Source organism: Lepidochelys kempii, chromosome 12, assembly GCF_965140265.1.
Source record: "Lepidochelys kempii isolate rLepKem1 chromosome 12, rLepKem1.hap2, whole genome shotgun sequence".
Taxonomy (NCBI): Eukaryota; Metazoa; Chordata; order Testudines; family Cheloniidae; genus Lepidochelys; species Lepidochelys kempii.
Genome location: NC_133267.1, coordinates 2,798,098 through 2,823,493, shown reverse-complemented (window position 1 = coordinate 2,823,493; position 25,396 = coordinate 2,798,098). Strand labels below are relative to the sequence as shown.

Here is a 25,396-nt window from a genome sequence, read left to right as displayed (position 1 = left end):
GGGCCATTTATTCTATTCTATGTAGGCTCTTGCACTGCGCTCATCACCATAGTACTGAAGCACCTTCCAGTACCTATTGAACATCTGGGGACAGGTGTGCACGAGCCTGCCCACATCTAAAGGCCCCTCCCTCAGCGTAAGGAGTGGGGCTACCAGACCCAGATCTCAAACAATTCTGGGTGGGGGTGTAGTGGGGCAGCTGCCACACTCCATGAGAAAAAGGGTTGGAACAGGCCAGAGAGGTTGCGCAGACCAGCAGCCAATCAGCAAAGGCCTGTGGAGACCCAATGAAGGCAAGGGAAGAGGTGGCCAATCAGGGCCAAGCTGGGTCCTATATAAAGGCTGCCTAGCAAAGGAGAAGACAGTCTCTCCCTGACTAGCAAGGGAGGAGGACTGGCTCCTGCGGTAAGGAGATAGCACCTTGGACAGAGAAGTGCTGGGCAGGCTTGGAGGAGCAGAGAAGAGCTCTGGCCCAGTTACCTGCCAGGCTGCAGCCCCTGCTAAAAAGGGTTGAGAAGGTGCACGGGGCCAAAGGGGAAGTGGCCCGGGGAAGACAGCCAGACAAGAGGGGAGTGAAGGAGGGCAGAGAGAGGCTGCCACTAGAGGGTCCCTGCGTTGGGACCCAGAGTAGCGGGTGGGCCTGGGTCTCTCCCTTTCCCTCCTTATACTGCACCTGGCCACAGAGGAGTGGGGCCGAGACAGACGGCAACCTGCTCCTGAGGCAAGAGGCTAGACAGTGTGTTTGTGGTTGGCCACTGAGACAGGTGCAAGCCAAAGGACTGCTATTAACCCCCTGCCTCCCAGAAGGGGGTGAGACTGGAGTAGTGGGCACTGCTGGAGGGCAGTGTCCTGAAAAGAACGCTGCCGAGCGGGGAGCAACACGGTTCCCAAACCAGCAGAGCAGTCAACGGGTGAGACACCACTTGCAGAGGGTACTCTGCAGCTGACAAGAGCTAATTCCCAGAGCAACCAGCGGGAGACGCCAGCGGTAGTGAGTCCTGACCCCACCACAGTGGGCAACAAATGATAAGACAGGGATGGGAGTGAGGGTCAAAAGCAGGGAGCCAGAGGGGGACACCTTCCCATGTTGCATTAAGCAACATGATTAACGTTGTGACATGTTGGTTGTTCTCTCATCCTCTCCCCTGGGGTGGAGGGGGAGGGGAGTGTGTGCAGTGGAGTCTTTTACTTTGGTAGGGGTTTTTCTGTTCCAAAGAAAAATGCCACATAATCAGCTGGCCAAGCAAAACAAAGTAAACGATCAAGGAATTCTCAGCATAAACATAAGTAACAGGAGCTGTGAGAATAAAGGAGTTCATCTAGGGATGAGGAGCAGAGGGAGAAGGAAGGGAGCAAGACAGCCTTGGGAAGGCACTGACTGACATCAGAAGAGATGAAGGAAGAACCACCCAAGAGTTGACAAAGGAACAGCTGAAGAGAATCAGAGAAGAGTCACAAAAGCCCAAAGAGCAGGAAGCCAGAAGCAGAGAGTTACTGACTGTCCAAAGAAAGGTTGTGGTTACTTGGTTTCCCCTGGGGCATGCCCATCTGTTGATACTGTTCTTTAGGGGGAATGCTACCTTTGTGTATTTCCAGCCTCAGGCTATGTTACTGTTATTGACTTGTATTCCAGTTTCATTATTAAAAACTAGCATGACTTCTTGCAGAAGATTCTGCCGGTTGATCAGTTCATAATCAGACAACAGTTAAAGCTCAGTGGAGCCAAATTCCCAAGTACCTTGTTAATACACAGGAAACCTTGCATGGCATTTTGCAATGAGAGCTGCCCTTCATGATGTCACAATAAAATTGCCCCCCTCACCACGGAGTCCCCTGGGTACGCACCAGCATTGTATATTGCTAATGCTTTTATATGCATTGGGAAGGGTTGAAGGTGTGTGGAATGAAAGATTCCTTTGCAGGTTGTGAGAGGCCGAAGAGGGAAGAAGGGAGAAAGGAACGGGTTAACTCGACGATTCAGCTAGGCTCGAAGATAAGGAATGAAACTGCCACTCAAGGCCAATGCACACAAACAAGCTCCCTGCTGCTAAACAGCCAAAAGCCTGTTGGCAAGGAGACCTGAACCAGACAGACCTGAAGGGGGTTGCAAAACAAAAAAGATTGCGAAGGCCAGTAAATTGAAAAACAACTGTCTCGCAACCCTGCAGCCCAGTGTGTTTTGGGGAACCTAAGGGAGCGTTCGGACTGGTCAGGCGGGTTCGGACTGGTACCGAGAGCACAGGGAACAAAGGGCTCTGGACGAAAATGCCCCTGGAAGAACCCAGGGCTTAAAACCCTCCCGAGAGCTGAAGCAAGTCAGAGATCAACAGCAGACCCTAAATGGCCTGTGCACAGGACAGAACTCTCATCTACCCCTCCCCCACCTTCTTCTTACGTTACATCCAGGCATGGCTAGCCTCTGGTTGTGCATGTGTGAGTATGAAAGTGGGTTAGGGCTCGGGCACTAATGCTTTCTTCCTTCCTCTGAGTGACGTGGGGAGCACCCAGCACTCCCCGCTATTATTTTATTAATAAAGCTTTAAAACTTAGTCACTTGGTGTGCTCCTTCATCACCTCCCCTAACGATCCTGCGGCCTCAGCCTGATCACCTGATGCCTCAGGCAAATTGATAACATACATCTGTCACAATGATACTGGAAGAAAATAGAAAACAAACAGGGGTTTACTGGTACTGGCGCAGCAAGCCTAAAGCATGCAATCTACCGCTGAGAGAAACTCAAATGAAAATTTTTTTTACTAACAAGCTGGGAGATCTTCACAAATATGCCACAAAATCCAATTCATGCTTTGGAGCATAGGGATTTCTACATGTGATCAGACCAGTAACCAGTCACTGATGGCTACCATCACTGTAAATGCAGATGATCCAGAATCCTTCAATTATAGCTTGTGGAAGTGAGTTCCAAAGGCTAACTTTAAATTGTGTACAAAAGTCCTGTGTAATCTATTCTCTAATAAAATGAATGTACATAAGCATTTTCTGCAGAACAAACAATGAAAATCTCTCTAAGCACTGCTTAGAAAGAGCCAGAGAAAAAGAAAGCAATTTTACTATGTATAAATAGCAGCAATAAAGATGGACTAAATCATTCCACCTCTGTATTTAAAAGATTAGAGAGGCCACATTCGGAATACTCTATGCCTTTAACTTGATTTTCACAAAGCAGAGCACAGAGTTATAATCACAAGTGCATTGTCTGCAGCTGTCAATTCAGAGATCTGAAAACTAGAGATAAAACATTCTAAACTAACTGCTGAAGTGTCTTGTTACTTTTATACAATGAAAACTATTTACAAAAACAGTCAAATTAAAACGTAAGGGGATCTTTTGGGGGTTTATTAACAACATCCCTGTGGTATTAAAATTCAGCAGAGATGAGTGTGGAATCTTCAAGACTGTTAATGCTACAGTATGTCTCAGGGTCCCTATTACACAAGTGCTGTCCAGTGACTGAGGTCTCACTAGCTTCCAAAACACATTTGTTTTGGAACAGCAACAATTCCACACTGTCTCATTCACACAGTCACTCCCTCCCTCCCATAACGTACACCTCCCCAGTTGCAACTGTACACGTTTATTCATTTTGCTGGGAGCTGCAGAAATATTTATGCAGAAGTTCTTTTCCACTTAAAAAGAAGAGTTAACGCTTTGTCTGCTGGCTGGTATTTGGCAAAGATGAACATCATTTGCTGCCACATCTACATCACTCGGAAGCAGTGCTGTGGCAATGGTACGCCTGTCCTCCAAAGGGCAAGTGTAAGGGAATGCAGCAGAGAAGTGGTCAAGGAGGAGAAGTGAGGCAGGGTTTGTTGGAGAAGTGTACACAGGCAGGGTCAACCCAAGTTAAAATTGGGATTATACTGTAGAGCATACAAAATCTCACGAGGAAGCTCCTTCCCTTTTGTTTTGGGAATACATGTGTCATGGCTCAGCCATATTGCCAATATTCCTCCACTACCAAATGAATGTAGCCCTAAGGTCCTCACAGCATCTTTCTCCTCTCCTGGGACACTCTCTAACACTAGTTCCCTTTAGCCTCCTACTACCTCCATAACAGCAGAGCTTCTCATTAGCCATTACTCTCAGGCAGGCTTCATTTCATCCTCTGATTTATCATCTTGTACCATTAGAACCAGAGAAGGATTTCTTTCTTTCCACTCTCTCCTATACACTTTTCCATCCTCTTTGCACCTGAAGTTTTATATCTAATATGCCTTTTCCTTGCAGGACGAGATCTCTGATTACTTTTCACACTTTCTTCTTGTTGTTCAGATGTCAAACAAAACCCTGGGGCGTACAATAGTTTCTCCTGGAACACTTTCTTATTCAGATCCCTTTCTTGCTCCTTCTCACTATCTTTTCCCATGGGATTCTTTCCGGCACACACCTCCTTCAAGCAAGCTTATTCTCTGCTGAAATTTCAAGTCCTCGTTTTCTCCATTTTCAGTCCTGATTATAAATCAATGGTTCAAAATTGCTGAGATCTTTCAACTGCCTCCCCGCTCCCACTCCTCTCAGGGAAATCTCAAAATGATCACAAAGTTATTTCAAGCAAAGGCGGCAGACACTGTGGAAAGAGCTGAGGTGCTGGCGATCGTGAGCCCTCTAAAGGTAAAACAGAGCTACTCCTCTCAGAAAAGGCATGGCACTGAAAGGGCTTCTGAAATTCGTTCATAAGCATGCAATTAAAAGGCATTCTACTGCTGCCAGTAAGTCAGTCTGTTCCCATTTCTGATTTAAATGAACATTTCTGGACACTAACACCATTGAGTTAATTTTACTCCAGTGTATGTAAGAAGGAAATCAGTCCCTGTACTTGCTCTTAGTGATTTATAAGACATGTCAGTTCAATGCAGAGGATACATATGTTACTAACTCACTTCTCAAAAGAGATTAACATTAAAACCTGTGGGTCAGTTCCGGGCCCAGAGAGAGTCTGGGGAGTAGAGTGCATAGCAACCACATGCAATGGGGAGGCTTTGCAGCCACAAGCATGTCTGGCTAAGCCCAGCCCTATTTCTACTGGCAATCGGGTGGAGGGGAAAGACTTCAGGTATGCAGTGCCATGCTGTTGGTTGGCCCAGAGGGAAGCAGACACATTCCTCCCCAGGTGAGTGACAGACAGGGGGCATGAACAGGCCACATGGCTCAAGATGGCTCACAGCTCTGAAACAGGATTGTCAGGGGGGAGAGGGGAAGAGGCCAGTGGGAGGAAGATCTCCCTGAAGGTAATCACAGGGTACGGAGAAGTCTCCTCCCACAACTCCCACCAACCTGAAACAGGATTGTCAGGGGGGAGAGGAGAAGAGGCCACTGGGAGGAAGATCTCCCTGAAGGTAATCACAGGGTACAGAGAAGTCTCCTCCAGCAACTCCCATCAACCCAGCCTTTCCTGTAACACAATACCTGGAACTCTCCTTTCCCCATGCAAGAGCAGCAGCCCAAGGGTGGCACGGACCTCTGCCACATCACAGACTGACAGACAGAGTCGGGACTGAGACAGTGCTGTTATGGGCAGGGGAAGGAAGCTCCTCTGCCTGATTCCCCACCCCCAGCAGCTCCACATCATCTAGTAGCGTCAGCTGACTTCAGAGTCATTGAGTGAGGTGCACAGGTGGTGCAGTGATTTGGCCCCATACAAATCGGGAACACTTCTGTCAAGGTTCCTCCCCCACTCTGAACTCTAGGGTACAGATGTGGGGACCTCCATGAAAACCTCCTAAGCTTCCTTTTACCAGCTTAGGTTAAAACTTCCCCAAGGTACAAATTAATTTTATCCTTTGTCCTTGGAATATCCACTGCCACCACCAAACTCTAACTGGGTTTACTGGGAAACGTAGTTTGGACACGTCTTTCCCCCCAGAATCCTCCCAACCCTTGCACCCCACTTCCTGGGGAAGGTTTGGTAAAAATCCTCACCAATTTGCATAGGTGACCACAGACCCAAACCCTTGGATCTGAGAACAATGAAAAAGCATTCAGTTTTCTTACAAGAAGACTTTTAATAGAAATAGAAGTAAATAGAAGTAAAGGAATCACCCCTGTAAAATCAGGATGGTAGATACCTTACAGGGTAATTAGATTCAAACATAGAGAATCCCTCTAGGCAAAACCTTAAGTTACAAAAAAGACACACAGACAGAAATAGTCATTCTATTCAGCACAATTCTTTTCTCAGCCATTTAAAGAAATCATAATCTAACGCATACCTAGCTGATTACTTACTAAAAGTTCTAAGACTCCTTTCCTGTTCTATCCCAAGCAAAAGCAGCATACTGACAGACACAGACCCTTTGTTTCTCTCCCTCCTCCCAGCTTTTGAAAGTATCTTGTCTCCTCATTGGTCATTTTGGTCAGGTGCCAGCGAGGTTACCTTTAGCTTCTTAACCCTTTACAGCTGAGAGGATTTTTCCTCTGGCCAGGAGGTATTTTAAAGGGGTTTACCCTTCCCTTTATATTTATGACAACTTCAAAGGGGAAGGAGAGCCTATCTGAGCTGAGGCTGATTCATCCATCCCCAGGTGAGTAATGATGCAGAGACAGAGGCTGGTAAATGGATTACATCAATGTGAGGAGATCATATTAATTACAGAGAGGGAATAAGTGTGAAGGAAATCACCCTGTTTTGAGACACAATCCAAGTGAACAATCCTGATTTTAACAAGCAGGGATGAGGACACCAGGGCTGGGCCCCACTGTGGCCATGCTTGAGTAAAATAGAAGACACATGTCAACATGGAACATTTGCAGACCAGGGGAAGATGAACTGAGACACTCTAGGAGTCCTCACACAGCAGCATGGTGACCTGCTGACTCCAGGGGGTCTGGTGGGACCCCCAAAAGAATGTAGACATCTTTAGCGGGGTCGTATTGGAAAACGTGGGAGGTTCTAAAGGCCCCTCCCCCAACCTAGAGGGAGGGACCACTGGACCCAGGGACCAAGTAAATGCGGGGGACAACTAATGAAAAATGGGTCGGAGTGAAGGTCATAGGTTCAAAACGAGGATACCGGATGGGGACACCGAGCAGAGAACCCCGGACAGCGCCCACCGCTCCTCAAAGCTGTCAAGGGAGCTAGTGATGCTGCCCAGTGGAACTCTGCCCGGATGCGTGAAACTACGGAGGAGCAAAAATAGGCCCCACAGTTGCAGAGCACCCCCTTGTCCACCATCCTCCTCCTGTTGTTATAGATGGAAACTTTGGCCAGGGCCAGGAGGAGGTTGATGAGGAGGTCTTGTGACTTTGTGGGGCCACGGATAAGGTGTGCAAAGAGAATCATAGAATATCAGAGTTGGAAGGGACCTTTGGAGGTTATCTTGTCCAAACCCCTGCCCAGAGTAGGACCAATCCCCAACTAAATCATCCCAGCCAGGGCTTTGTCAAGCCTAACCTTAAAAACTTCTAAGGAAGGGGATTCCACCACTTCCCTAGGTAACACATTCCAGTGTTTCACCACCCTCCTAGTGAAAAACTTTTTCCTAATATCCAACCTAAATCTCCCCCACTGCAACTTGAGACCATTACTCCTTGTCCTGTCATCTGCTATCACTGAGAATAGTCTAGATTCATCCTCTTTGGATCCACCTTTCAGGTAGTTAAAAGCAACTATCAAATCCCCCCTCATTCTTCTCTTCCACAGACTAAACAATCCCAGTTCCCTCAGCCTCTCCTCATAAGTCATGTGTTCCAGTCCCCTCATCATTTTTGTTACTCTCCGCTGGACTCTTTCCAATTTCTCCACATCCTTCTTGTAGTGTGGGGCCCAAAACTGGACACAGTACTCCAGACGAGGCCTCACCAATGTCGAATACAGGGGAACGATCACGTCCCTCGATCTGCTGGCAATGCCCCTACTTATACACCCCAAAATGCCATTGGCCTTCTTAGCAACAAGGGCACACTGTTGACTCATATCCAGCTTCTTGTCCACTGTCACCTCTCGGTCCTTCTCTGCAGAACTGCTGCCTCGCCATTCGGTCCCTAGTCTGTAGTGGTGCATTGGATTCTTCCGTCCTAAGTGCAGGACTCTGCACTTGTCCTTGTTGAACCTCATCAGATTTCTTTTGGCCCAATCCTCCAATTTGTCTAGGTCCCTCTGTATCCTATCCCTACCCTCCAGCATATCTACCACTCCTCCCAGTTTAGTGTCATCTGCAAACTTGCTGAGTGTGCAATCCACACCATCCTCCAGATCATTTATGAAGATATTGAACAAAATCGGCCCCAGGACTGACCCCTGGGGCACTCCACTTGATACCGGCTTCCAACTAGACGTGGGGCCATTGATCACTACCCGTTGAGCCCGACAATCTAGCCATATTTCTATCCACCTTATAGTCCATTCATCCAGCCCATACGTCTTTAACTTGCTGGCAAGAATACTGTGGGAGACAGTGTCAAAAGCTTTGCTAAAGTCAAGGAATAACACGTCCACTGCTTTCCCTTCATCCACAGAACCAGTTATCTCATCATAGAAGGCAATTAGATTAGTCAGGCATGACTTTCCCTTGGTGAATCCATGCTGACTGTTCCTGATCACTTTCCTCTCCTCAAAGTGCTTCAGAATTGATTCCTTGAGGACATGCTCCACGATTTTTCAGGGGACTGAGGTGAGGCTGACTGGCCTGTAGTTCCCAGGATCCTCCTCCTTCTCTTTTTTAAAAGATTGGCACTACATTAGCCTTTTTCCAGTCATCCGGGACTTCCCCCAATCGCCATGAGTGTTGAAAGATAATGGCCAATGGCTCTGCAATCACAGCCGCCAATTCCTTTAGCACTCTCGGATGCAACGCATCCGGCCCCATGGACTTGTGCACGTCCAGCTTTTCTAAATAGTCCCGAACCACTTCTTTCTCCACAGAGGGCTGGCCACCTCCTCCCCATGCTGTGCTGCCCAGGGCAGTAGTCTGGGAGCTGACCTTGTTCGTGAGGAACAAGTGCGGGGAGAAGTGCAGCCAGAACCTCAACAAGAGGTTCTGGAGGAGCCGGAATAGGGGCTGCAACTTGGTGCATTCAAGATAGGCGTGTGCCAGGTTCTCCCTCGCCGCAAAAGGGGCAGGCCTCGGGTATAGGGGTGAACCGCGCCAGGTGCATGCCCATGCTCATGGCTCCATGAAGAAGCCACCAACCTATGTCCCCGAAGGTCCGTGGGTCCAAGGTGGAATAAAGGCTGGCCCACCGGGGCTCCTCACCCTCTTGAGGTGGAAAGGTCCCATCGGGGCGGGACACGAGGGTGAGGAAGTGCAGTGTGTGGAGTACAAGTATGTACAGATGGTTTCTGGGTGCGGTTCGAAACCAGACTGGCTGCAGGGTGTACAGCTGGCTCGGAGTGTGGGAACGGGGAGGCCGGGGGGGGCCTCGTGGAACAGGGGCCGAAGAAAAATGTCTGGAGGGCCAGGGGAGAGGGGTGGGTGGAGAGCACCCTCTCGCAGGGCTCGCCGCAGGAAAACGAGAGAATCAGGTGACAAGGCGGCCTCCACCTCCTGGAGTACGTGCCTAGGGGTCAGAAGGGTGGAAAGCCCCATGTGTCGACCGAGCACACAGGGCACCACCCAGTCCCCCCTGTCGTAGTCCAGGAAGTCTCAGACTCTGGTGGTTTCTGCCAGGACCAACCTCCGATGCACCGAGGGAGACTCTGCCACCTGCATACGTAGATCAAGGTTGTGTAGCAGGGGCTCCGCGAGGAGGTCCGCCCCCTCGGTGGCCACAAAGGACTCGCGGGAGACCTCTCGGATGGAGAAAAAAGAGCTGCTGGTCGTATCGGAGCCCTCAGAGGTGGCGGAGGAAGGCGTGCACCAACGTGCTCCACGCCGGACTACCTGCACCATAAAGGAGTCTCTGCAGGGCCTGGAGGCAGAAGACATGGACCTGGCTGCGCAGGCAGGCCAGGCCTTGTCCTCCCTCCTCCAAGGGAGACTCAGGACCCCTGCAGAGAACCAGTGCAGCCCCAGCCACAAGAACTCCAGAGCCATCCTCTGGAGCCTGGCCAGGATCCTCGGGGCCAGGCTCAGGGTGTTGAGCCGGTGCCAGAGCATGGACAGGACTAGCTGGTTCAGCACCAGCACTCTCCCTCACAGGGAGAGACACCAGAACAGTCCTGTCCATCTCCGCAGTCACACACCCACCCTGGCGTCCAAATCCTGCCAGTTCTCTGGCAGAGAAGAATGCGTGGCGGATAGATAAACGCCAAGATAGAGCAGCGGACCCATGCCCCACTGGATGGCTTGAAGCGCAGGTGGGAGGGAGCTTGCCTGCCACCCGTCCCCAACCACCAGGCCAGAGCGCTTGACCCAGCTGACCCGGGTGGAGGAGGCCACTGAGTAAACGGCCTGGCAGGCCTCCACCCGCACCAGGTCGTCCGGGTCCTGGACCACAAGGAGCACATCGTCGGCGTATGTAGACAGGACCAGCCGCAGCTCCGGTCCCGAAGCACCAACCCCATCAACCTCTGGCAGAGGAGACAGAGGAAGGGCTCAATCGCCAGAGCATACAGCTGGCCCGAAGGGGGGCACCCCTGCCATACTCCCCACCCGAAGCTGACCGGCTCAGTCAGGGTCCAGTTGAGCCTGACCAGACACTCCGCGTCAGCGTACAGCACCTGGAAAAAGCCCACGAACTGGGAACCGAAGCCAAACGCCCACAGGGTCCCCAGGAGATACCCGTGGTCCACCCTGTCAAACGCCTTCTCCTGGTCCAGGGACAGGAGGGCAAAAGACACAGCATCCCTATACCCCAGCTCCAAGAGGTCCCGGACCAAATACAAGTTATCAAATATATCACAAATGGAAGCTACAAATAAAAGGGAGGGGCAGGCAACCAAACTAAAACCCAAAGTTTGGGGCGGGGCAGGTAGCAAACACGGAAGGGCCGGGGCAGAGGAGGCAAAACTAACAAAAGCAGAACCCCTAGGGGAACAAAACAAGTAGCAGGCGGGGCTGGCTGTGGGGGGGGGGGCAAACTAGCACAGGGGACTGGGGGGCACAGCAGGGAGGGGACCCCACCAGCCAAATGCAGCTGGGGGGAGGGAAGGTCCAAGGTAAGGAGACACGTGCGCCCACATGTGCTTGTGTAGCTCAGTCTATTGCCGCTCACTGCTGCAAACAGTCCCAGGTGGTGAAGGGGGGGAAAACAATCAGCCACGTCGAGGGGCGAAGAGCAGGTCCGGTTGGTATGTGGGGTGACGGAGGGGGCGGCGGTAGTTGGGGGTGGTGGTAGGTTGGGAGCAGATGGGCAAGGAGGAGGGCTCCACGCCTCTTCCTCTTGCTCCCCCCAGCAGCAATAAAGTCACCCCCGCCCCCGAAGAGCAGAGATGTCAAAAGTCACTCCGTTTGTGAATGAACCCTCTCAACAATGTCCCTCTGCGGGAGTCCTCTTCTTGCTCCTCCTCACCGGCAGCAGCGGTTCCCACAGGAGCAGCAGTGAGCAGCAATCAGCCAGCCAGGCAGGAAGGACCCATAGATGGTAGCGATGGTGGGGTTCTAGTTTCTCCTTCCGGAGGCGGAGGGTGGAGGGGGCGGGCCGGCAATACCCCCCCTCACTCCGCAGCAGTGGCAGCAGCAGCCCAAGAAGGGAGAGAACTCCAGCCAGCAGGGCAGCCCGAGCAGACTGACCCTCCTTCCTGTTGCAGGGTGGTCACCCGCTCCTGCCCTGAAGGGCTTAAAACAGCCCTGGGAGAGGGCTGGGACAGGGGAAAAGCTGGGCTGATTGGTGGAGTAGGCGCAGCTGGGGCCACGACCCAAACGGACCCAGTGGGCCCTATAAAGGCCAGTGAAGCCAGGAGCTGAGAGGACTCTCCCTCTAGCTTGCTGAGGGAAAAGGACCTGACTGCCTGGAAGCTGAGAGAGTACCTGAGGTGGAGCAGGGCTGGGGGAAGGCTAGAGGAGCTGGGGAGCTCCGGCCTGGAAACTCCCCAGGCTGCAGGCCTAGAATAAGGCTAAATAGATACTGGGGTTGGAGGGGGTAGGCAAAGGCAGCAGGTCCAAACCCCTCTTGCCTGTGACGACTGGCGTTTACACTGCAGTCGGCCTCAGGGAACGGGGGCTAGTTGATGACTGGCAGTGGCAACAGACTGAGGTGAGGTGGGGATAGTGGGTGGGGATTCCCTGGGGGAGGTGAGACCCAGATCTGTGGAGGTACTGCCAGGGGGAAGCACCCTGGGTAAAAGGGGCACCGGGGTCCGGGAGGGACATGGGGGCCAGCAGCAAGCAGGACACCGGCCTGCAGAGGGCGCTCCGGAGGCTGGAACACTAATTCCCTGGACGACCAGCAGGAGGTGCCACAGGGGTGAGTCTCACACTGCTACAGCATCTAAAGAACAAGGCTAAAAAAGGTCTTGACCAGAGGCAGGATGCTCTTGGTTCATGCCAATCCATCACTGTCATAAATATAAAGGGAAGGGTAAACCCCTTTAAAATCCCTCCTGGCCAGAGGAAAAATCCTCTCACCTGTAAAGGGTTAAGAAGCTAAAGGTAACCTCGCTGGCACCTCACCAAAATGACCAATGAGGAGACAAGATACTTTCAAAAGCTGGCGGGAGGGGGAAAAAACAAAGGGTCTGTGTCTGTCTGTGTGATGCTTTTGCTGGGGACAGAACAGGAATGGAGTCTTAGAACTTAGTAAGTAATCTAGCTAGGTATGTGTTAGATTATGATTTCTTTAAATGGCTGAGAAAGGAACTGTGCTGAATAGAATGACTATTCCTGTCTGTGTGTCTTTTTTGTAACTTAAGGTTTTGCCTAGAGGGATTCTCTATGTTTTGAATCTTATTACCCTGTAAGGTATCTACCATCCTGATTTTACAGAGGTGATTCCTTTACTTCTATTAAAAGTCTTCTTGTAAGAAAACTGAATGCTTTTTCATTGTTCTCAGATCCAAGGGTTTGGGTCTGTGGTCACCTATGCAAATTGGTGAGGATTTTTACCAAACCTTCCCCAGGAAGTGGGGTGCAAGGGTTGGGAGGATTCTGGGGGGAAAGACATGTCCAAACTACGTTTCCCAGTAAACCCAGATAAAGTTTGGTGGTGGCAGTGGAAATGCAAGGGCAAAGGGTAAAATTAATTTGTACCTTGGGGAAGTTTTAACCTAAGCTGGTAAAAGGAAGCTTAGGAGGTTTTCATGGAGGTCCCCACATCTGTACCCTAGAGTTCAGAGTGGGGAAGGAACCTTGACAATCACTTAGTAGGCAGGCACGGAACATGTGGTGGGTGTAGTCAGAGTACGGCTGATCAGTCAGGCATGCTACACACTAGCTGTGAGTAGCAGAGAAGTCCTGCTGGGAACACTGCGAAGAGGAAATTACTGGCAGGAATTGAGCCTTCTGGCCACAAGGGCTCGTGCTATTGTTCCCTGGCCATGGCAGGACAGAGAAGGCCACAGCATGTGCAAGGCTGAAGCCCAAAACACTCTGGCACCACCTTAGAAACATAGCTCTCCAAAGGAAGGACATCGCCAAAAATGGTTCCTAATTGGGTTAACTCCTTTGGAACAGACCCCTCCATGAGCAGGGACACAAAAAGGAGCGAGCCAAGAACCCCTCCCAAGACTTCCATCTTCCCTGGGTTCAGACAAGGCCCATCTGCATGGTTCAAGCAGAGACTAAGTGGAGTCTATGGAATGAGAGGTGTATGGGTGAGTGTTATCAGCAAGCAGGAAACTGTTCTTTCAGTTCATCACATGGCAAGCCTAAATGTCCTGCACTTCCTGTCAAGGCCCATGTCAACAAAGGGGACCAAAAAGGAGGACAAAATGAGCCTCGAAAAGGAAGAGGTGAGCTTTAAAAAGACATTAAAATGGGCACTTGGCACATCAAAGGATAAGGCCCTTCATCAAGGAAGCAGGGACCTGCTTACCACTACTCTATAAATGGTACTTTCTCACTGTCCAGGGCAGCTACAGCAAGGACAGGCCAAAACCAAACCCTAAGAATGGGTTCCCTTTGGATTTCAGGAGGAAAGGTGGTTCTGAGTCTATCCCCACACCAAATCTGCGCCTTTGGCTTGAGTTCTAGATCCAAATAGCAGAAAGACACTCCTCTCCCAGTCCCAGGGCCTGTTCCAATCCTGGTGTCAGAGGAACAGCCCCCAATGAAGACAATGAGCTTGCATGTCCTTCCACCAGAGCGACATTTGGACCCCAGTTCAGAACAATTCATCAGATTTTGGCACCATCAATGCAAACCTTGCCCTAACTCAGCCTTGGCCTCTTATCCCAGAGTAAACCTAATTTGGATCCTAATCGAAATATTATCCCCCTTAGGCGACACAGTCACAAAGCAGGTCACACAAATGAGAAAGATTAGACCTAGTCAGTCTGAAAGTTTGATTTTCAGGCTCACACCTTCACATGAAACCTTTCAATGTCAATTGGCATTTATGCCTGCCAGTGCAGTAGTTAAACATCTAAGTACCCGGGATACGGGTGCAAAATCCATTTGCATGAATAAATCAGAATTTTAGCTTGCAGAAAAATGTGTGTCCTACACACTGAAGCATCAGGCACTTAGGGGCACAAATTCTGCTGGTAGGTTACAGTCACTTTGTAACTATAGCCATCAGAAGCATCTTATTATAGGCCGTGCTCCAACACTGAGCTAATAACACAGTGATCAGTGCAGTACAAAACCTATAGAAATTAGACAACACCATGGACTGGTAAAGGTCCAAGTGATGGCTCTTACCTTGTCATTGTTCCTCAGAATCAGCGGGACTTCATAGATCTCACAAGGGGCATAGTTCTGAAATACCACCTCTGATGGGAAGGGCTGAAACAAGCTCTGCTCCAGGTCAACTGAAGAGAACTAAAGATGTAAAGAGACACTCAGTAAGTGGACACAGAAATGCTTGGAGGAATGGGGTCATGAATGCAAATTCTGCATTGCTCTTTAACAGGATGCAATCTAGACCATCTCTATGAGCAATTATATAAGGTTTGCAGTGAACACTCCCCAAAAGAACCATGGAGTAACTGAGATCAATGAATTTACATCAGGACCCCAGTGGAGATACTGTAGGGATGATTGTTGCCCATTAACTTTATAGCCTGCACTCACCCTGAGGTAAAGACATCAGGGTCCATATCCTCAGATATTTAAATGCCTAACTGGCATAGGAGTAAGGCATGGGAATTAAGCTCCTAAATGCCTTTGAGGATCCCATGGAAGTTAGGTGCCTAAATGCCTTTGAGGATCTGGGAGGATCCTATGGGAGTAAGGTGCTTAAATACCTTTGAAGATCTGGCCCAGGAGACTAGAGAGCAGAGAGTTTTAGTGTCAGTAAGGAAGGCAACCAAGAGAAGCAATGCAGCAGCTGTTCAGAGTTCAGCAAAAGATGACAGAAGACAAGGCTATATGATTTCACATTACCTTGGTGTCCCTGGAGGATTTGAATGAGGACAGAACTTTGGTTACATAATCTTTTCTAGTGAGTTTTAAACCAGAGCGAGGAATACTCAACTTTGTCCTTTCAAACCTGTGTTATTTCACGCTGTTCCTTGAGCATGCCGAGGAATGTGCACTGACACACAGAGCAGGGGGTTGTGGGGCAAAGCAGCACATATTCAGTGGAGATTCTTAGGTTAGCCCTAAATATTTTAATTTGACTGTGCTTGCCCTTGCACCGACAGGCAGGTACCATCTCCACAGTCTAATAAGGAGGCATCCTGCGCCAAGACCCTCGAGGGACATCTGAGTCTAGACCAGTTTTCAGAGTAACAGCCGTGTTAGTCTGTATTCGCAAAAAGAAAAGGAGTACTTGTGGCACCTTAGAGACTAACCAATTTATTTGAGCATGAGCTTTCATGCATCCGATGAAGTGAGCTGTAGCTCACGAAAGCTCATGCTCAAATAAATTGGTTAGTCTCTAAGGTGCCACAAGTACTCCTTGAGTCTAGACCAGTGATTTTAAACCTTTTTTCATTTGTAGACTCCTAAAAAATTTCAAATGGAGGTTGTAATAAATATAAAGGGAAGAGTAGCCATCTTTTTGTATACAGTGCTATAAAATTCCTTCTGGAATACCCTGTAAGGTATTTACCATCCTAATTTTACAAAGGTAATTCTTTTACCTTTTCTTTAATTAAAATTCTTCTTTTAAGAACCTAATTAATTTTTCATTGTTCTTAAGATCCAAGGGTTTGGGTCTGTGTTCACCTGTACAAATTGGTAAGGATTCTTATTAAGCCCTCCCCAGGAAAGGGGGTGTAGGGTTTGGGGGGATATTTTGGGGGAAGACGTCTCCAAGTGGGCTCTTTCCCTGTTCTTTGTTTAACACGCTTGGTGGTGGCAGCATACGGTTCAAGGACAAGGCAAAGTTTGTACCCTGGGAAAGTTTTTAACCTAAGCTGGTAAGAATAAGCTTAGGGGGTCTTTCATGCAGGTCCCCACATCCGTACCCTAAAATTCAGAGTGGGGAAGAAACCTTGACATTGTCCTTTCATTGGTCATTTTGGGTCAGGTGCCAGCTAGGTTACCTTAGCTTCTTAACCCTTTACAGGTGAAAGGGTTTTGCCTCTGGCCAGAAGGGATTTTATAGCACTGTATACAAAAAGGTGGTTACCCTTCCCTTTATATTTATAACAGAGGTGTAGACCACTGTGGAAATCTCTGACATGGTCTGCAGACCCATAGACTACAGGTTGAAAACCACTGGTCCAGACTGAGAAGGCCTGCATGATGAAATCCTGGGCCCACTCAAGTCGATGGGAGTTTTGCCATTGACTGTAGTGGGGCCAGGTTTTCATCCACAGGTGGGGGAGGATTGTCAGTGTGTGCTGTCAACTATTTCCGGCCCCTGGAGTTTGGATATGTTCCAAGTTTCCTGTGCTATTTAGGATAGTTCTCAACCAATTTGTTACAGGTTTTGGCTGGGGATTTTCTGCTCTGTAGAGCACTTCAGTAATGTATCCTCTTGGAATAGGTATTAAATATTGAGCAAGAAACCAAATTTAAATGTTTATCCTGCTGAGCATGCCTCCACGCTGTCAGAGGGGCATTCCCCTATGCAACCTCCATGGTATCATGACCCTGAAGTTCACCTCCCTGTCTCACTCAGCAGCTTGGTACTAAACAACCTAGCGGCGAGACCATGAAACCTGAAGCTATATCAGTGAGGCCTCCCCTAGGCCCTGATTGGTGAAACAATGGGACCTCGGATTGGTCAGAGCTCCTATTTAAACCCAAAGGGAGGCACAGGAAATTATCTGCACAACTGGGCTCTACCTGGCTGCTGCCTGGAACGCTTGCCCAGCCCTATGTACTGTGACCTGCCTAATTCCCAGTGTCCTCATCTTGGCCTGACGCCTGGTGACACAAATAGTGCCTGGCCCCATCCGAATTAGTTCATCTGGTTCCCTGTAACCTGAATACAATCCTTCATGTCAAGGGCTGCAAACCAGGCCCCGGGGCGGGAGAGGAAGGGGATAATAGAAGCCAGCATCAGCATACATAATTCGGACTTTCGGATAAAGCTATTTAGTATGCACAGGTCTAGAATGGGGCAGCACCTCCACCCTTCTTGGGGATGAGGAAGTAAGAGGAGTAGAAGCCTTTGGTCTCTATGGCACCCTTTGCGAGAAGAGCTTCGGCCACTTGTTGGAGAAGGCATTGATTGGTAGGGTCCCCTGGAGGTGTCTGGGGGGTGAGGGAAACAAAAGAAATTCTGTGGAGTGTCCATAGTGGATTATCTCCAGGACCTCACAGTCCATGGTGATCTTGTCCCAATTGTGGGTGAATAGGGCAAGATGGCCCCCAAAGATGATGTGTGGGGCCACAGGTAGCAAGGGGAAGGGTTCGCAGCTCTCAACCGACCTATCAGAAGTATGCCTTGAGTTGCCAGTGGGTAAGAGTCGAGGAAATGGCCCTGGCTGAGGTCATGGGTCACTGATGCTGGGACTGGAGGTGCTGGCGTCGGGGTTCCTGGGGCCACTGCTAGTACAGTGGGGATAGGGTGCATACAGTCAGGGGCGGAATTTTTGGAGCTGCTGTTCGCGCCGCGGGGCTGGAGTATAGATCCCCAGGGAGCACAGCGTAGCCCTCGAGTCCTTTAGCGAGTGATGATGCTCATCAGTCTTAGCATAGAACAACTTGTCCTCATCAAAGGGGAGGTCCCTATGGTCGTTTGTACCTCTTGAGGGAAACTAGAGGACTGCACCCAGGACTTGTGGTGCATGAGGACCCCTTTGGCAAGCCAGCACAAGGATGTGTCAGCTGGATTGACCACTGCTTGGAGGCTGACTTCGTCTACAAAGGTGCCCTTCATCCACCAGCGCCTGCAATCGCTGCTGCTGGTCTTGGGGTAGCTTGTCCTTGAACTCTCCAAGCATAGGTGTTAAGGTCGTATTTCACCAGCAGAACCTGATAGTTGGCAATGTGAAACTATAACACTGCAGAGGAGTAGTGGAGGCAGTTGGGAGCAAGAGTCAGAGCTGTGTCTGGATATCGGAGAAAATGTTGGCTCTGCTTCAGAAAAGCTCTCGGAATCCAAAGATGCCTTCGGCAGCAGGGGAGCCAGCAGTGTGGATAGACCATGGTGTAGCATGGGTATCATCCTCTCCAACTGGAGCAGGACCAGCTTGTCTCCACAGTGGGAACCGGGCAGGTGAGTGATGGGCCGGAGAGCAGTGGCAAAGGTGGGTAGGGCATGGTCCAAAGCATGGGAAGTGCTGGGAAGTGCACTCACCACTGATGACGGACACTGCACCGCTGGTTCCAATGGTCCTGGGTCCAAATGGGCATGTGGCCCCCTGGTCCCCTCCATGAGGTGCTTTCTAAAGTGAAGTTGTCGCACCTCCCAGGTCCACAGTGGGAAAGCCTTACAGATAGCACAGCAAGCAGCAAAATGGGCTTCCCTGAAGCAGTACAGACAGTGCTGGTCCTTGTGCTGGAGAACTAGCAAGGGCAGATAAACAGTCATTGAACCCCAGATTACAGGACAGAGACCCCAGGGTTGGGGGTCCAGACCTGGGAAAACTATCACGCCTATTTAAAACAATCTACACTGCAAAAAACAACAAAGAGGAACTATAAACAGGAACACTAAAAGCTCTCTTAGTGTAAACAGGATCAGGGGTTCTGACCCCAGCCACGCAGCAGTAAGAGGGAACTGGAGAGGCCTTGACCCACATGGCCTATGGAAACGCATGACACATGTGCCAGTCATGTGCCAGTCAGCAGTCATGTGCCAAGACACATGTGCCAGTCAGCAGTCACTGCTATGAAAACCTGCCAGCTCTGGCGCATGGCACACATGTGCACCCACAATTGAAACACATATAGAGATCATCACTCAAAAAAGAAGAAATTAAAATCCAGACAAACTCCATTCATTTAAACTGAGATCCTCTGCATTCATACTGGTGGAAGTGAGATCAGAATCTGGCCCTTTGTCTGCAAAAGACATGGAGCCTGAATCCCCTCTGACTTACACAAGTGTAAACTAGGAGTAGTTCCATTGAAATAAGTGGTTTGAGAGGACAGTCAGGCCCACTGTGTGCAGGATTTAAACAAGTTGAATCCTATGTACTGTGTCTCTGTAAACATCACATAAAATAGAAAGAAAAAGGGAGCTGGAGGGAAGGGCAGAGAAGTGCTACCTTTTGATGGGAGGTTTCACTCATGTCTAAAAGCTCAATAATCTGAGGTGGCCGCATCTCATGAGTACTAGCCAGCTTCTGCTCCGTAGTAAGAGACATCTCCTTCAGGAAGGCAGATGGAGTCAGCTGCAATTCAAAACAACAGGAACCAGAGCTATATAAATGATTTTTCTTGTTACAGTGCCGCTGATAAATAATTTGTGTTCTCAGCCGTTAGGGTAGTCCTGGAATGCCACTAAGTTCCCTGCTGAAATATTTAAAACTGGTAAATTAATTATACAGAGCGGAATATACATGCAGTACCCAAGAGATTCCATCCTATTTGTCTCTCTGTCAGCCATGATTTGAAATGACATCTAGCTGAGGAATTTGATTCTTTGGGCGGGGAGTTCCTTTAACTCCTGACTGAAGCAAGTGACTTAAAAGGAAAAAAGTTAGTAAAATCCCATGGCTACACTATTACACAATGCTCATGCAAAGACCCATGTAGGGACAACTTCTCTGAGGGAATTGTCAAGGCAAAGCATAAAAGAAATGGAGCGACAAGATTCAAGGAAAGAGGAATGGCCCAAGTTTAGATCATCAAATTTTAATCAGTAGTTGTCTGATCTTGCTTTGTCCTTATAGCCTTTTTGATGGCACTCTAAAGAGCTGTTTCCATGGTCTGATCTAGCATTGGGCTGAATCCTGCTTACCTTCTCAAACAGTAAACCCCATTCACTAAATGTGTGGATAAAAGGGGCGGGGTTTGACCCCTGACCCTACAAGCCCTTTATCATATTAGTCCTCACTTCACGTGACATGAAGTCAGTGGCTCAGTGGATCCCTGCATTGGAACTGAGGTTGACACAGAGTTCATGAGGGGACAAAGCTGGCATGATATCATTTCTGTGTTCACCTATTCTGGATGAGTTCAACCCCAGGCTCAGGTTACAGCAGCCTGAAGACGACCCAAACTTATGACCAGCTGCCAAAGGCACGTAGGGGCTACTGCATCAGCCAGGAATAGCTGGAGTTCAGTGGCACACAGGCCAGGCTTCCTTCTCTCCCAGATCATCCTTGACATTCCCCAAGGGCTAGTGCAGGGGTAGGTGTAGGGCCATTATGGTGTCTCAATGCCATCTGGAGAAGCCCCTACGCCAGGCAAATTCCCCAAGGCTGCTAGATCTTACAGTAGGGTGGGATGAGTTGAGCCTAACAGGAATAGTCTCATAAGATATGGCTTGCATAGCAAGTTCCTACTGCACCAACCACCAGCATCACTCCACTAGTTAAGGACCTGCTTCCAGTTTAAACTCTGAGGAGACGGCTGTTTTGCTGGGGTTCTCCTTTACTGCAAGGTCTGTGGTAAGGGATGATGAGTATCCTCCCACTCCTTTCCTCTTGCCCACCCCTTCCTCATCCATTGATCCTGGATCCCATAGGAGGGGCTTCCTGAAGTCAGAAGACAAAACAAAATGTGGGATTACCTCTTTGTGGGAAAGGGGGGCAGGGAAACTGGCACTGTGGGGTCCCTCCCCACCCCTGATGTTGATCAGATGTTCTAGCCATGTGTTAAGTACTTACAGTAACAGCCTTTTCTTCTTCTCTGACAAGTTTAGGATTACGAGGGGCCACAACTTTGCTCTGGAATCCTTCAGGCATCTTGGAGGGCCCCAAGGATTGATGAACCTTGCTGGATGGCATCCTCACATAATTTCTTAGCTCATCTGGAATAAGCAATAGTGCAATTTTTAAAAGCCAAAAAACCCCTTGGAATTAAAAATCCTCAGCAACAACAGGTACTGGGCCCAATTTTCACTGCCCTGTATCTTAGGTACCTACTGCATGGGACAGAGTGTAGAACTCCACTGACTCAGGCACTGACTGGGCATTTTACACTCACTTCGCTCAACAGCAAATGATGACACAAGGCTGCAGAAACTGAAACCTGAGATACCCTGGGAGACCCATGGGAGAGTTCTAATTTACAGGGTTTTAATTTTTAAACCTCTACTGCTAGATTATCCTCTCACACTGGAACACGACAGAATAACCCCCCTGAAGTCAATGGAGTTACACCAGCATAAAACATGTCATGCACACGGCCTCCCAAATCTCACTCCCTTCTTTACCATAAATACTGTCTGCCCAGTCACTAATGTGGGTTTGTGCATCTTTAGGGGAATCAGAATGAGGGGCTTGTGGAAGTGGAGTATTTCTATAATCCCTGGTGTATTTTCTTTGGGAGTTTTGATCGAGTAAGGACTGCAGCGCTCGGGTGGGACTGAGTGTAATCCCAAGCCATGAGCACCAATTAAGACACAAAAGGGTGGCAGCAACCTCCACAGTGAGCCTCATTATTGGCAGCCAGTGAATCTAGAGAGCCATGGATTCATTGACCAAACCCTCATCCTGCACCAGGAAACCCCTTCAATACTATCTCAGATACAGCCTCTGTGGAGCAGAGCATGCGGGAGACACAAACACACTGACGCTACTGCCAACCCTTGCCCCACGCAGGCCCAGCCATTTTGCTCGCAGGGACAGGGGATTTGGGCAGTAGCAATCCAGGGCAGATGGGATACGATGGCAGCAGATCTTCTGGATGGATATTCTTCTCCTGAATAATGACCCACTTACAAATCATGGACAGAGAGCAGTGAAACCAGAGGAAACACGCTCAGAGCCAAACTGCCCAATGGTATCAGTGAGATCCTCAGGAGGAGGGGAGAATAAGGAAAAGCTATTTGAGTTCACCTAAATAATACATTTTAAAAAAAAATACAGTGGGAGCTGGCATGCACCCAGCTCCCCCCATCAGTGAATGGGTCTGCTCTGCCACATCTGGAGGAAAACCTCACATCATTTCCTTGACACGTTAATGCCTTTTAAAACACTCATGTTCCTCTCACCTGGCTTCTGAGGAGGTAGGGCCTAGAACAAATACTCTATTTTTTACCATTTCAGGGAGTTGTTTATGGTTTTAATTGAGAGGAGGGTGAAGGGAGAGAAGGTCTGAGCTGGATGTGGAAGCACAGTCCCCTTTGACTCCTTTCAAACAAGCGTTCAATTGTTACAGAACCTTGGAACCAGTCCAATCATTTTACATTATTCTGTCCCAAACATCCAGCTGATTGAAGGAGATCCCTGATACCTTAACACTGTACAATGCTCTCCACCAGATCCAAGGAACTGCACTCAGCCTCTTGAGTCTTGGGCAGACCATTAGGTCTGGGATCTTATTACCACAGTAACATTAAGAGCACCAACCACCGGGTAAGACTCCATTCAAGCAGAGCAAACATAGTACCTACCACAACAAGATCACGATCTAAGAAGACAAGCAGCATGCAAAAGGTGGAGGGCAGGGAAACAACCAAAGAGTTTGGTAATAACAAAACCAAACACTCACTGGTCCTCTCCAGCGAGTCATTAGGCCAGTTTCTCTTCCCTTACTCATCAGTAAATGACCAGTTATGTTAGTCTCACAAATCAGGAGATTTAGTGTCAGCACCTTCTCAGATCTCCTAGAGACAAATGCTGCAGTGGCATAAATGAGGAGGTAAGTTACACACTGAGAGTCAGTGGTGTATTTTATACCAATTTGTCATTCAGCTGGTGTGTAAAACAAGAGTCACTTACATGCCATGAGGATGAAAGGGGAGTGCAGCAGGAAAAGCAACCAACAGAAGGATACAAAGATAAAGCGGCCCCTGCCATTCTTCCTTTGAGCCCAGGTCTCCGTTGTCTTGCTCCTTATGGCCCCAGTTAACTGCTATCAAGTCAGAACTTCCCGTCCACACTGGTGGGAGTGTTTTATATTCATTTGGCACAGGTGTTAAGTGACAAGGTGCAAGGCAAAGGCAAGGCAACCATAATGGCAGCTTAATGAGCTAGACGGTAGCAGCTCTGCACCAGTCCCTCCCAGCCCCCATCTGCTCGCTATGCCCCTGCTTATACATCCCAAAATGCCATTGGCCTTCTTGGCAACAAGGGCACACTGCTGACTCATATCCAGTTTCTCGTCCACTGTCACCCCTAGGTCCTTTTCCGCAGAACTGATGCCTAGTCATTCGGTCCCTAGTCTGTAGCTGTGCATTGGGTTCTTCCGTCCTAAGTGCAGGACCCTGCACTTATCCTTATTGAACCTCATCAGATTTCTTTTGGCCCAATCCTCCAATTTGTCTAGGTCCCTCTGTATCCTATCCCTGCCCTCCAGCGTATCTACTACTCCTCCCACTTTAGTATCATCCGCAAATTTGCTGAGAGTGCAATCCACACCATCCTCCAGATCATTTATGAAGATATTGAACAAAACCGGCCCCAGGACCGACCCCTGGGGCACTCCACTTGACACCGGCTGCCAACTAGACATGGAGCCATTGATCACTACCCGTTGAGCCCGACAATCTAGGTAAATTTCTACCCACCTTATAGTGCATTCATCCAGCCCATACTTCTTTAACTTGCTGACAAGAATACTGTGGGAGACTGTGTCAAAAGCTTTGCTAAAGTCAAGAAACAATACATCCACTGCTTTCCCTTCATCCACAGAACCAGTAATCTCATCATAGAAGGCGATTAGATTAGTCAGGCATGACCTTCCCTTGGTGAATCCTTGCTGACTGTTCCTGATCACTTTCCTCTCATGTAAGTGCTTCAGGATTGATTCTTTGAGGACATGCTCCATGATTTTTCCAGGGACTGAGGTGAGGCTGACTGGCCTGTAGTTCCCAGGATCCTCCTTCTTCCCTTTTTTAAAGATTGGCACTACATTAGCCTTTTTCCAGTCATCTGGGACTTCCCCCGTTCGCCACGAGTTTTCAAAGATAATGGCCAATGGCTCTGCAATCACAGCCGCCAATTCCTTTAGCACTCTCGGATGCAACTTGTCCGGCCCCATGGACTTGTGCACGTCCAGCTTTTCTAAATAGTCCCTAACCACCTCTTTCTCCACAGAGGGCTGGCCATCTACTCACCATGTTGTGATGCCCAGTGCAGCTGTCTGGGAGCTGACCTTGTTAGTGAAGACAGAGGCAAAAAAAGCATTGAGTACATTAGCTTTTTCCACATCCTCTGTCACTAGGTTACCTCCCTCATTCAGTAAGGGGCCCACACTTTCCTTGGCTTTCTTCTTGTTGCCAATATACCTGAAGAAACCCTTCTTGTTACTCTTGACATCTCTTGCTAGCTGCAGCTCCAGGTGCAATTTGGCCCTCCTGATTTCATTCCTACATGCCCGAGCAATATTTTTATACTCTTCCCTGGTCATATGTCCAATCTTCCACTTCTTGTAAGCTTCTTTTTTATGTTTTAGATCCGCTAGGATTTCACCGTTAAGCCAAGCTGGTTGCCTGCCATATTTACTATTCTTTTGACTCATCGGGATGCTTTGTCCCTGTAACCTCAACAGGGATTCCTTGAAATACAGTCAGCTCTCCTGGACTCCTTTCCCCTTCATGTTAGTCTCCCAGGGGATCCTACCCATCCGTTCCCTGAGGGAGTCGAAGTCTGCTTTCCTGAAGTCCAGGGTCCGTATCCTGCTGCTTACCTTTCTTCCCTGTGTCAGGATCCTGAACTCAACCAACTCATGGTCACTGCCTCCCAGATTCCCATCCACTTTTGCTTCCCCCACTAATTCTTCCCGGTTTGTGAGCAGCAGGTCAAGAAAAGCTCCCCCCCTAGTTGGCTCCTCTAGCACTTGCACGAGGAAATTGTCCCCTACGCTTTTCAAAAACTTCCTGGATTGTCTATGGTGGAGCTACCATAGTGATGGGAATGGGAGAGCTTTCGTGCTACCACAGTGT

The 25,396-nt window shown here is 49.1% G+C and overlaps 1 protein-coding gene across 1 annotated transcript in view; it reads right to left on the bottom strand.

Moving 5' to 3' along the window:
* The window catches only part of HYDIN (HYDIN axonemal central pair apparatus protein), a 427,037-nt gene that overhangs the window by 381,094 nt on the left and 20,547 nt on the right, over nt 1-25,396 (bottom strand). The window contains exons 2-4 of the mRNA XM_073307159.1: nt 21,174-21,316; nt 19,608-19,733; nt 14,698-14,817 (exon numbers count right to left, since the gene is read on the bottom strand). Of these exons, the coding sequence (XP_073163260.1) occupies nt 14,698-14,817; nt 19,608-19,733; nt 21,174-21,293 (366 nt within the window). The 5' untranslated portion in view covers nt 21,294-21,316. The remainder of the gene's footprint in view (nt 1-14,697; nt 14,818-19,607; nt 19,734-21,173; nt 21,317-25,396) is intronic.